Genomic DNA, 13,788 nt, shown 5'->3' on the forward strand with positions numbered 1-13,788 from the left:
TCTTGATGCCTGGCAGATGCAAGGCCACAAGATGAATGGTGTGCTGGATGCAGAAGTCCCACAGTTGGAGAGTCTCTTGGCACAGGCCTGACAAGGAGGTTCTGCCCTGATTGTTGATGTAGAACATTGCCATGGTATTGTCTGCTAGGATTCGGACCCCCTTGCCCTCCAGAAAGGGGAGGAAAGCTTGGCAGACCAGCTGAATCGCCTTGAGCTCCGTGATGTTTATATGCAGGGAACGATCTTCCTGTGACCTGAGACCTTGCGTGCTGATGTTGCCAAGCTGGGCTTCACATCCCAGGCCCGATGCATTGGAGACCAAGGGCGCTGCAGTATACGGGTCCAAGAAGCACCCTGGAGCACCCACGGAAAAAAATTAGTGGGTGCTTAGCACCCACCAGCAGCTGACTCCCTCCTTTCTCGCAGCGTCTCCTGTCTCCTGGTGGCTATGCTGTTCAACTACCCCTCCCTCCCAGCACCTCCTGCCCACCACGATCACCTGTTCTGCAGCATACAGGAGGTGCTGGGGGAGGAGTGGGGATGGGGCACACTCAGGGGAGTGGGCAGAACTGGGTGGGAAGAGGCGGAGTGGGGGTGAATCAGGAGCAAGAAGTCAGGGCGGGGGTGGGGGCTTAGGGGAAGGGATAGGTGGGGGTGGGTGAAAGCAGGGCCTGAGGCAGAGCAGGAGGTAGAGCACCCCTGGGGCCCGGAGGAAGTTGGCGCCTGTGCTGATTTGGGCCACCTGATTGGTGCACAGAGCCAGATTGGGTGGCTGAGGAGGACAGAGTGGGACAACAGTGTTTGAAGCCCTTGTCTCTGTCCCTTCTCCTATAGGAGCCTTGCCTTGCGGGCCCAGAGAATCTTAGTGGCAGTGGAGGAGGCAGGAATAACTTCCTGGAGGCCTGTGGCATGTAAAGCACGAGTGAACGGCGCATGGCATGGAAGTCTTTCAGGCAGTGCAGCCTGGCATCCGTTTGCTCCAAAAATAGAGCATTACTCTCAAATGGGAGGACCTGAACAGACTGTTGGACCTCCAGGGAGAGGCCAGAGGACTGCAGCCACTAACTCTGCCACATCAAGACAGCCATAGCCACGGTCCTGGCTGCCAAGTCAGCTACAAACACCACAATCTGGAGAGAAGCTCTGGCTACAGACCTGCCTTCCTCCAGAATAGACCCGAACTCCTGGCCCAGGTCTTGTGGCAGGGAATCTTTAAAATTCCTAGAGATCTTCATGGAGGATTCCCGAGCCATCCCTGTGCACATAAAGTCTTTTTTGGAGCGCGCACTCTGAGTAGCTAGAGTGGCCACCAATACTCACTACACCTTTTTGTTCAAATTAAACATAAAATATAATGGCACGTAACTCCTACAGTTTGATTGGAAATGTGTACTCACCAGAGATGCCTTCCCCAGCATCATGCTCCACTGCTAACTGGCCCTGTGAAGAGATGGGCTCCAGCGTTAAAAACAGTTCTTGGCTGTCAGGGAGAATGGATCCTCTGCTTGCCTGCCTCACATTTTCCTCCTTATCAACAATGTTGACCTTGTTGTTGCTCAAGGTCACCCGGGGTTCCTGGCAGGTATCCATGGAGTGTTTTGAGGTAGTAATGGGGTCGCCGCCGAGAATCACATGCAGCTCCTCATAAATGCGGTATGTCTGGGGCAGAACCAGAAAAACTGTTTGCCTCCCTTGTCTTCTGGTACGCTTGCCGAAGCTCCTTTATTTTCATACGGCAGTGCTGCATGTCTCTGGTATGGCCTTTTTCCCCCATGCCCTGTGTAATCTTGGCATAGATGTCAGCATTTCTTCTGTTGGATAGGAGCTCTGCCTGCACAGACTCTTCTCCCACACAGCAATAAGATCCACCACCTCCTGTGTACTCCATGCTGGAGCGCATTAGCAGCCTTGGGTCTCCATGATCAACTGTGCTGGTGAGCTCTCCATGCTGATCAAACAGGAAATGAAAATTCAAAAGTTCCCAGGGCTTTAACAGGAGCGCAGCTGTTTCCTGTGTACCTGGCTGATATGCAGTGAAGTTGAAAGTGCTCTCCAGAGCGGTCACACGGAGCACTGTTGGACATCTTCCAGAGGCCAATTCATTCAAATTACACAACACAGTGTCGACCTGTGGATGTCGAATCAAGTGTGACTCCTCTCACGGAGATGGAGTACAGAAGCTGACTTTACAGACCACTTCAGTAGTGTAGACACTTTATTAGACTGACTTAACACGGTAATGTCAACCTTCGTTTGTAGTGTAGACCAGGCCTCAGATACCGAAGTGGTTTGAAGAGACCACTATCACACTTGCTGAGCAAGAGTGAGAGAGGCATTACAGTGACCGTCATGGGTGGTAAGAAGGAACTGAGAGGGCTCAGGGCCAGCGATGCTTCATATACCGGTGCATGAGCGTGGCACTCCAGAGGGTGCCAGAGCCAGCCCTACAGATATCACTAAGGCAAAAAGTCTCTGGCAACCGTGCACATGGGCACTCACACACCTAGCATGGAATGGACATGAGCAAGCACTCGAAGAACCACCACTATCACTTGTGGGTCAACACTTTTCACAAAGCAATCACTCTGTACCTGACCTCTCAATTTTCATCCTCAAAGGAAACCTGCACAACACTTTCAAAAGAGGACACTGGGAGCTTAAACTGAAAACTTTGCTAGACATAGACTTATAGGAGATTTGGGTTGGAAGAGACCTCAGGAGGACATCTAGTCCAACCCCCTGATCAAAGCAGGATCAGCCCCAACTAAATCATCCCAGACGGGGCTTTCTCAAGCTGGGCCTTAAAAACCTCTGAGGATGGAGATTCCACCACCTCCCTAGATAACCCATTCCAGTGCTTCACCACCCTCCTAGGGAAATAGTTTTTCTTAATATCCAACCTAGACCTCCCCCACTGCAACTCGAGATCATTGCTCCTTGTTCTGTCATCTGCCACCACTGAGAACAGCTGAGCTCCATCCTCTTTGGAACCCCCTTTCAGGTAATTGAAGGCTGCTATCAAATCCCCCCTCACTCTTCTCTTCTGCAGACTAAATAAGCTCAGTTCCTTCAGTCTCTCTTCATAAGTCATGTGCTCCAGCCCCCTAGTCATTTCCGTTGCCCTCCGCTGCACTCTCTCTAATTTGTTCACGTGCTTTCTGTAGTGGGGGGCCTAAAACTGGAAGCAATACTCCAGGTGTTGCCTCACCCAGTGCCAAATAGAGGGGAATAATCACTTCCCTTAATCTGCTGGCAATGCTCCTACTAATGCAGCCCAATATGCCATTAGCCTTCTTGGCAACAAGGACACACTGTTGACTCATATCCGACTTCTCGTCCACTGTAATTCCCAGGTCCTTTTCTGCAGAACTGCCGCTTAGCCATTCGGTCCCCAGCCTGTAGCAGTGCATGGGATTCTTTCGTCCTAAGTGCGGGACTCTGCACTTGTCCTTGTTGAACCTCATCAGATTTCTTTTGGCCCAATCCTCCAATTTGTCTAGGTCACTCTGGACCCTACCTCTTCCCCCAGTTTAGTGTCATCCGCAAACTTGCTGAGGGTGCAATCCATCCCATCATCCAGATTATTAAATGAAGATGTCGAACAAAACTGGCGCCAGGACAGACCCCTGGGGCACTCTGCTTGATTCCGGCTGCCAACTAGACATCGAACCGTTGATCACTACCCGTTGAGCCCAATGATCTAGCCAGTTTTCTATTCACCTTATAGTCCATTTATCCAATCCATACTTTTTTAACTTGCTGGCAAGATTACTGTGGGAGACCATATCAAAAGCTTTGCTTAAGTCAAGATACATCACATCCACCACTTTCCCCATATCCACAGAGCCAGTTATCTCATCACAGAAGGCAATCAGATTGGTCAGGTGTGACAAGCCCTTCATGAATCCATGTCGACTGTGTCTGATCACCTTCCTCTCCTCCAAGTGCTTCAGAATGGATTCCTTGAGGACCTGCTCCATGATGTTTCCAGGGACTGAGGTGAGGCTGACTGGCTGTAGTTTCCCCCCAATTCTCCTTCCCTTTTTTAATGATGGGCACTATATTTGCCTTTTTCCAGTCATCTGGGACCTCCCCCAATTGCCACGAGTTTTCAAATATAATGGCCAATGGCTCTGCAATCACATCAGCCAACTCCCTCAGCACCCTCAGATGCATTAGATCCAGCCCCATGGACTTGTGCATATCCTGCTTTTCTAAACAGTCCTTAACCTGTTTTCACCACTGAGGGCTGCCCACCTCCTCCCTATACTGTGCTGTCTAGTGCAGCAGTCTGGGAGCTGACCTTGTCTGTGAAGACTGAGGCAAAAAAAGCATCGAGTACTTCAGCTTTTTCCACATCATCTGTCACTAGGTTGCCTCCCCCATTCAGAAAGGGTCCCACACTTTCCCTGTAGAAACCTTTCTTGTTCCCTTGCTAGCTGCACCTCCAAATGTGCTTTGGCCTTCCTGATTACATGCTCGAGCATGATTTTTATATTCCTCCCTAGTCATCTGTCCAATTTTCCACTTCTTGTAAGCTTCCTTTTTGTGTTTAAGCTCACCGACGATTTCTCTGTTAATCCAAGCTGGTGGCCTGCCATATTTGCTAATCTTTCTGCACACTAAAGGCTTGTCTTCAAGTACAGTGCTAGAACGGTGCAGCTGCGCCAATATAGTGAAGAAGCTCCTACGCTGATGGGAGAACTTTTCACATCAGCGTCCAAAGAGCAGAGTGGGACTTTTTGATTCTGAACAGGTTAATTATTCTGCAGCTCAATTAGTGGCAGAGACAGGACTGGGAAGGCTCGGATGTCTTCATCAGTCTCCTTCCTGGCATTCTCAGCAGTGAGGCCAAATCGAGGCCCACTTGGCCATTGAGACTAAACTCCCTCCAGGGCAGGGAGAGGGCAGCAGGAATGCATGCACTGGAGCTGCACATCCAGAGCGTAGACAAAGAGCTTATTCTCATGGGCTGTTGGGCATACACAATATGTTTTATGGGGAGCTAGAACCAAAGTCCGGTACCTGAACACCCAGGAACTTAAAGGGAGTTTGAATCTGGAGACAAACTGGAATTCAGTCTCCTGAGAGGAACCTTTCCCTGTAGCTAAGCCAGAAACCAGTCCATCCTCTCAATTTAGATGTGGCTGGCCACTGCCTGACCACACAGCACCAGAGATTCCTTGGCTTACAGGACACATCAGCTGTTTCTCACTGCAATGTGCTGGGGCCTGTATGGTACAGAGAGTCTAAGCTGACTGGTTCCTAGGTGTTTCTGTCCTTAGGACACTGTGCTGGGGAGTCAAAGGGGTACAGCATAGGGGAGCAAAGCAGGCTCCACTGGGCTGCTGATCTGCCAACGGACGGACTGAGTGCTAGATGTGATCACCGGTACCCCCCACATTAGCCAGAAGAGCAGCAAGTAACCAGGAACTAGCCCGGATCAGCAATGGAGCGAAGGTATGCCGGGAGGGTATTTTGATTCAGGGTCTTACCTCCCTGCCTGTAGTGCCTCTGGGCTGGTGCAACTATGCCCCGTTCCTTACTCCATGCACATCATGATATCCAAGGGAGCCTCAGGACAAATGCTTCCTCTCATCTGGTCATAGGCTTGGAACAGTTGATTTTTACCAGTAGATGTCGGTAAATGTCTATTCCACTGTACACCCAAAAACCCTCTCAAAAATATTTCCATTGATAATGACAGAAATTCACAGCTAGGCAAAGTAAGAAAAGTGCAGCTGGATAACTTACTAGCATGTGGCTGAAGGATATTTACTTGGTATGTTTTGACGTGATGTTGACTTTTTTTTTTTTTTTAAAACAGTTACAAAGAATTTTATTGTAAAAATTTTATTTTTAAAAATTTTATTTGTAAAAATTACAAAGAACAGTTTTGAATTTCAGTGTCTACTGTCCCTAAATACTTATTGTTGAACCAGTCCCATAATTTCATGCAACTGTGAAATTTTGAATCAATAAAAATTAGGGCTGTCAAGCAATTAAAAAATTAATCATGATTAATCACTGTTGATTGCGCTGTTAAATAATAATAGAATACCATTTATTTAAAATATTTTTGATGTTTTCTACATTTTCTACATTTTCAAAAATATTGATTTCAATTATAACAGAATACAAAGTATACAGTGCTCACTTTATATTTATTTTTTATTACAAACATTTACACTGTAAGAAAACAAAAGAAATAGTATTTTTCAGTTCACTTAATACAAGTACTGTAGGGCAATCTCTTTATCATGAAACTTGAACTTACAAATGTGGAATTATGTACAAAAATAACTGCATTCAAAAACAATATGTAGGCTCTAAAGTTTTACAAGTCCACTTAGTCCTACTTCCTGTTCAGCCAATTGCTGAGACAAACAAGTTTGTTTACATTTGCAGGAGATAATGCGGCCTACTTCTTGTTTACAATGTCACCTAAAAGTGAGAACAGGCGTTCGCATGGCACTGCTGTAGCCGGCGTCGCAAGATATTTACATGCAAGATGCACTAAAGATTCATATTTCCCTTCATGCTTCAACCACCATTCCAGAGGATGTGCGTCCATGCTGATGAAGACTTCTGCTCGATAACGATCCAAAGCAGTGGGGCCCAACGAATGTTCATTTTCATTATCTGAGTCAGATGCTGCCAGCAGAAGGTTGATTTTCCTTTTTGGTGGTTTGGGTTCTGTATCTTCCACATCTGAGTGTTGCTCTTTTAAGACTTCTAAAAGCATGCTCCACACCTTCTCCCTCTCAGATTTTGGAGGGCACTTCAGAGTCTTAAACCTTGGGATGAGTGCTATTGCTATCTTTAGAAATCTCACATCGATACCTTCTTTGCGTTTTGTCAAATCTGCAGTGAAAGTATTCTTAAAATTAACAACATGTGCTAGGTCATCATCCGAGACTGCTATAACATGAAATATATGGCAGAATGCGGGTAAAACAGAGCAGGAGACATACAATTCTCCCCCCAAGGAGTTCAGTCACAAATTATTTAACACTTTTTTTTTTTTTAATGAGTGTCATCAGCATGAAAGCATTTCTTCTGGAATGGTGGCCGAAGCATGAAGGGGCATACAAATGTTTAGCATATCTGGTATGTAAATACCTTGCAATGCTGGCTACAAAAGTGCCATTCAAACGCCTGTTCTCACTTTCAGGTAACGTAAATTGAGACGCAGGCAGCATTATCTCCCACAAATGTAAACAAACTTGTTTTTCATAGTGATTGGCTGAACAAGAATTGAGTGGACTTGTCAGCACTAAAGTTTTACATTGTTTTGTTTTTAAGTGCACTTATGTAACACAAAAAATCTACATTTATAAGTTGCACTTTAACGACAAAGAGATTGCACTACTTGTACTTGTATGAGGTGAATTGAAAAATACTATTTCTTTTGTTTATCATTTTTACAGTGCAAATATTTGTAATAAAAGTAATACTATAAAGTGAGCACTGTGCACTTTGTATTCTGTGCAGTAATTGAAATCAATATATTTGAAAATGTAGAAAATATCCAAAATTATTTAATAACTTTCCATTGGTATTCTACTGTTCAACAGTGAGAATAAAACTGCAATCACAATTAATTTTTTGAGTTAATCACGTGAGTTAACTGTGGTTAATCGACAGCCTGAATAAAAATGTAAAAAAAAATTCTTAAAAGACAAACATCTAAATTACCAAAAGATACTAATCGAATTCTGCCAAGCCTTTTCAGAATGCGAAATGTTTTTTGTGGGTGGGGGTAGAAGGAGGCCAACATACACAGAACTGAAAGAAATGCAGACAACAGTTTGTCTTGTAGATTCATCATGTTTATTGAACATGAACAGAAGGAAAAACAACTGAGCCACACAGCTTCTGTGCTTCGGCTTTGGCTTCTGATTTTCATCTGCAATCGACAGTGAAGGGAGAAAGATTGGACAGTACAAAAAAGGGTTCCAAACTGATTTGTCAGAGCAGATTTTAAAAAATGCAAGTGTTGAACAATTAAGTGACACCTAAGGCTAACAGATGGAGGGTTACTGTGGCAGCAAAAGAAAAGCCATGCCGAGCATTCCTTATTGCAAGGCAGGTTCACGCAGGGGGCAGGGGGCGGGCGGGGGGGCTGCTTTTTGGAAAACATTAGTGTGGGAAAAATAATACAGAGCGGATGACGTCATTCACTTTGGAAAGACAGTGACCACCTCATAGCCTTCGGGCGGGGTCACTCGCTCCCGGGCATGCGTCTCGCAATAGATGCAATCCTCCACAAAGAAGTGTCCTTTCTGCTTGAGGTTTGTCCCGCAGTCGCTGCACACATAGCACTCTGGATGGCGCTGCTTGTCACGCAGTTTCACGAACGCCCCCCTGTGGGAAACAACATGATCGCTCAGCTCTGGGGCTCCCGCAATCCCCCAAGGACTCCCTGGCTGAAATCCCCCATGCTTGCATACCACTGGGACTGCCCCAGGCAGCACAGCCATCCCCTAGGGTGGGAAGGAGGCAGCTGTTCTGCAGCAGCAAGGTGCCAGTGAGAGTATCTATGGGGAGCATGGCTCTAGGGAGGCAGAGTGTGGGTACCCCCGCTGGACGCAGACTGATGCCCAGGAAAGAATAAAAACTCTCGTCCCCTCACGCACAGTGCAGGCCAGGGCCATGCACAGTTAGAGAGACTATGGGCAAGGTCTTCAGTTGGTGTAACCTCACTGATCCCTGCGGTGCTACATCAATTTACACCTGAGGAGGATCTGGCCCTGTGACTGGATAGCGCCATGCACGGACGAGAACCCTGCTCCCTGAAAGCATTTTTAGAACTGGCCTCCCCCGCACAAGCAAGTTCCAGGGAAAGTCCCTGTTGACGCTCTCTGGCGATATCCCTGGCAAAGTTCCTTCGCCGTCACTCGGCATTGCAACGGATCCCGCCAGACCCTTTGCCTGCATCCCGGGGGCAGTCTGCCCAGCGAGGCCCACGCCTCTGGGGCTGTGCTGTAGCTCTGCCTGCACAGCCTCTTCTCCCCACAGGCCCAGGGGGCCCAACACCTCCCGCCCACTCCAGGCCTGAGCGTGCCCACTGAGTGGAGCTGGCGTGGTTAGCTGGGCTTTTGGGTGGGCCTGCCAAACTGGGCAACCAGGAAAAGGCATTTCAAAAGAACGTGGAGTGGGGGTTAAAGTGGGGAGCAGCTTCTGGTCTCTACAACCCCAGGGCAGTGGAGTTTACAAGTGTGGCCAGAGCAGTCACTGTCACAGGGACTGGGGCATCGTGGGACAGCTGCTGGAAGACTGTTAGGATTGACAGAGGCCACACTTGCACTGCATCGACCTCAGTTGGTTGACTATGGCTCCAGGCCGTTCAGGGTGGTGGTGTTACTGTATCGGCGTAACAGGGTGCTTATGTCGGCCAGAGACAAATCTGAGTGTAGACACACACAGAAATAGGTTGGTGCAAGGTGACTTACATCAACCTAACTTTGTAGTGTAGACAGGCCTTAGTGTTAGAGAGGAGCTGGTAAATGGGTGTGTTAGGTAACACTGAGGGTGTACTATGAACAGTGGGTTCGAATGGCTCAAAACCAAGTAAAATTAGCCAAACTATAACTCCAGCACAACCAGTTTGGGCAAAGGGCTGCAGAGCCAAAGGGCAGCCCTCTGACTGGCAACATAAAAACCAGATGTTTGTGGGAGAAGCAAAAGGTGCCTGGACCCTGGCTGAATTTTCCGATGCAGCGAACGGTCACTAACTCTACACTGTAGTTAGGGTGTCAAACTGTTCCACTGTACATGGGCCTGCCCGCTCAGGGAAACACAGTGCAAATGCTCTTTGCAACTAGCCAAACCAAAATAAGGAAACTACACAGCAGCTTGTTAACTACCTATGGCCCAGAGGCCATAGTTTGCCCACCCCTGCCCTATACAGACACGATATAGTACAGCGAGCTCCACTCTGTGGGAATGTCTACACTGCACACTTCTTCTTCATACCATCACAGCCCCCCAACATGGGTATAAACCACAGTGTAGCTGGTGAGGCATGGCTTAGGCAAATAAAGATGCACCTAAAGGGGGTGAGTATACATGCGAGTACATACCCTGCACGGCTCTATTCCCCCAAAACTATGCTTCCCTATCTATGCTGCTAGTGTCCTGTGGCCTCCGCACTGCTGGAGCCCTTCCCTGCCACTGGGAAGACTGTGGGGAGACAGCGGGGAAGGACTCAGCCAGTTCTCTTCTGCTGGAGCTTTCTCCTGCCACAGGGAAAGGCTAGCCCTGCCAGAGCCTTTCCTTGCCACAGTGAAAGGCTCCATTAGTAGGGAATGCTGAAGCTTTTGACTGCTCTCTCCCCGCTGCCCGAGCCTTTCACTGCCACATACCACAGTGAAGATGCAGCAAGCTTTTCACTGCAGCTTGTAGTAGATACATATACCCTACACGCTGCCACCAGCTGTGTGTAGTGCAGACATAGCCTATAAGCGATTGGGATGGGTCAATACTTACACAATGCCGGATCCACACTTATCACAAATGGGCAGTTTCTGGGCATTTCCGATCGACGAGGCAACTTTTGTCATTGGTGCTTTCACGCTTCTAAATCCAGAAGGTTTATTGGGATCCCCTGGGGATACAAACAGAGCATTTTGGATTATGGGCTGCACAAACTGCAAGAGGAATCTTTATATCCAGACTGGATGCTTTGCTAGAGGAGATGCTCTAGTTCAATACAGCTGTTGGACTTGAAGCAGGAATTAATCCAGGGAACTCCTAGGGCCTGTGTTATGGAAGATCACAAGGGTCCCTCCTGGCTTTGGACTCTAGGGACAGTTAATTGAAGTGTGCATAAACACCACAGTAAGCCTGTTTGCAGAGTTCCTTTTAGAATCGTAGAATATCAGGGTCGGAAGGGACCTCAGGAGATCATCTAGTCCAACCCCCTGCTCAAAGCAGGACCAATCCCCAATTTTTGCCCCAGATCCCTAAATGGCCCCCTCAAGGATTGAATTTACAAACCTGGGTTTAGCAGGCCAATGCTCAAACCACTGAGCTATCCCCCCTTCCCCTTGAAACCACTGAAATATTACTAGCCTTACAGTAAAGAAAGTGGATTATGAAAGAGCTTTTAAAATAATGTGGCAGTAAAGAAGGGCTGCAGATCCTCTCAGTTTATAGACAGTGGTACATACATTATAAATCAGGATAGGACAGAGGGACTTTATTCCATTTCAGGCAGGATGGGACAGGGCATGGGAGGAACACCCTTGTGTCTCTCAAGAGTATGTTACTCAAACCCAAGAGTGAGCTGCATCTAGTGTGTGTCAAAGAAAGGGGATAAAACCCCACAGAAACAGCCACAATGACCAGCAAGGTCATAAACACAAATTGCTGCAGCCCAGCCCACATAGCACCGATGAAAGAATAAAGGAGGAAACTTGTGCTATGATTAGGGCCCTACCAAATTCATGGTCCATTTTGGTCAATTTCACGGTCATAGAATTTTTTTAAAATTGTAAATTTCATGATTTCAGCTATTTCAATCTGAAATTTCACGGTGTTGTAATGGTCGGGGTCCTGATCCCAAACAAGGAGTTGTGGGGAGATCACAAGGTTATTGGGGGTGTGGAGTTGCGGTGCTGCTACCCTTACTTCTGCACTGCTGCTGCTGGTGGCGCTGCCTTCAGAGCTGGGCAGCTGGAGAGAGGCGGCTGCTGGCCGGGAGCCCAGCTCTGAAGGCAGAGCCGCCGCCAGCAGCAGCACAGAAGTAAGGATGCATGGTGTGATATCACCGCCCTTACTCCTGCGCTGCTGGTGGTGGGGTGCTGGGTTCAGATCTGGGCGCCCGGCCAGCAGCCATTGCTCTCAGGCTACCCAGTTCAGAAGGCAGCGCAGAAGTAAATGTGGCAATACCCTAAAATAACCTTGTGACTCCCGCCCTGCAACTCCCTTCTGGGTCAGGACCCCCAGTTTGAGAAATGCTGGTCTCCCCTGTGAAATCTGTATAGTATAGGGTAAAAACACACAAGACCAGATTTCACAGGGGGAGATCAGATTTCACGGTCCGTGACACATTTTTCATGGCTATGAATTTGGAGGGCCCTAGCTATGATGCAGCTGCCAACTACAACTCCTATTATCACAGCAGAGTACAGAGAAAGGTCAGAGCATGACCAGCCACATGCTCTGCGGATGTTATTGCACCATTTGCCTGTTGGGCCCATGGCTTGCCTTGTCAAAGCTGGCTCTCAGCCAGCCTGCTAAGACAGCCCTGCCTACATCAAGGACACCTGCACCGCTGTACCTACATCACTGCAGTTACCCTGGGGTGACCCCTGTGGTTGACACACTGTACCAAGACAAAGCAGGGCTTGCACTAATGCAGGCTAAACAGCAGAGTCGCAAGTCCCTCTTGGCCCCAGTCCAACTCATCTATGTTAGTGTTTTGCCCACAGGAGGAGGATTGATGTAGTTACACAGCTGCAAAGCTCCTTAATCCTGAGTCGCCTTCAAATGGACCAGGAAGGATCCAGCACCACTTCAGAGTCACTGCCGCTCGTGATGATGTCCCTCAGTGACACGTGTAACTACTGTTGCTCCATCCAGACAATCCAATATGATGGACTGTACAGGGAAGAGGCGCAGCAGCTTGCTCATGGTAGCCAACTCTAAAACATCTTTTTAGTTATTTAAAAAAAACCCTTCCTACCTTATTTGACATGAAATGTGACTCCTCCCACCCTCCCAACAAGAGCTCTAAGGCTGCAAAGAGATTTGAGGCTCACCAAAGAGGCTCACCAAATGTGTTATTTCATTGGTTGTTATTCCAAGTTCCAAAAGATATGGGCCCAGATCCTCAGCTGGTATAAAGCAGTCTACTGACGGAAGACTGTGGTGTCTCTGCCGACTTCCACCAGCTGCGGATCTGGCTCAGAGTCTTTGAGCATTTGCTGCCTGTGCCTCTGTTTATCACTGTACACTTTATCAGCATCCCCAAGCATCTGGCCTGGAATGCCAGAGCCTTTCTGAGCTGTGTTGAAGGGGAAGCAAGTTAAGCAACAAGCATTCTTTCAGGGATGCATAACTTTACAGGTCCTGCTCAGTATCAAGGATTATCAACTCAGAATGAAACCAAGCAATAGCCCATTTTGGCCCTTTACCAGGTAGGCACATTTCAGTGCTAGAGATTTCCAGCAATGCTGCAAATCCTTGCAAAACAGAATAAGAAGCACCTTTGCCTCTTATTGTCTTCAGCGCTATTGAGAACGGGGTGGACTTTCTCCGTGGTTCACAAATGTGATGAGAGTTTCACACATATGTGCAGAACTCCCATCGGTAGCTGTAAGTTACAAGCAAATATACAACATAAACAGGGACACACTTAAAAATATATGATTTTATCTTGGATTAAACTAAAAGAATTTTAAGAATTTAATTTGCTTCTCGCTTTAAGGCTGTTTGCTCTTTGCAAATCACTCAGCTTGGACAATGGAATTTGACAGATCTGTTTCACTTCCAGACTCATACCAGACCACCACGTTACTACAGATGGACTTAGACATACATCTTCCAGTGCTGTGAACTCAGCCAAAGAAAGGCTTTTAATGGCCATTGTCAAACACATCTCTTTCCCTATCTAGGCCTGTTTGTTACAGAATGGAGTTAAAAACAAACAAACTTAAGATCTGGGGCTCAACTAAGTACAGCACAGATCCCTTTGATAAGGAGACTGTAGTTGTGCATTGCGAAGTCCAGATGTTGACCCTGTGGTGCCAAAAAGAGCGGCACCTTCAGCTACTCGTCCTT

General features: G+C 47.5%; 1 protein-coding gene across 3 annotated transcripts in view; it reads right to left on the reverse strand.

Moving 5' to 3' along the window:
* Positions 1–7,624: 7,624 nt before the first annotated feature.
* PDLIM1 (PDZ and LIM domain 1) overlaps positions 7,625–13,788 on the reverse strand; it is a 93,655-nt gene continuing 87,491 nt past the window's right edge. For 2 of the 3 annotated variants that reach the window (XM_077822612.1, XM_077822610.1), the window contains 2 exons: positions 10,492–10,609; positions 7,625–8,367 (listed from right to left, as the gene is read on the reverse strand). In XM_077822612.1, coding sequence (XP_077678738.1) covers positions 8,181–8,367; positions 10,492–10,609 — 305 coding nt within the window. In that variant the 3' untranslated portion in view covers positions 7,625–8,180. The remainder of the gene's footprint in view (positions 8,368–10,491; positions 10,610–13,788) is intronic. The other variant, XM_077822609.1, reaches the window with a different exon arrangement.

The sequence above is a fragment of the Eretmochelys imbricata genome, chromosome 7 (genome assembly GCF_965152235.1).
Source record: "Eretmochelys imbricata isolate rEreImb1 chromosome 7, rEreImb1.hap1, whole genome shotgun sequence".
In the NCBI taxonomy this organism is placed as follows: domain Eukaryota; kingdom Metazoa; phylum Chordata; order Testudines; family Cheloniidae; genus Eretmochelys; species Eretmochelys imbricata.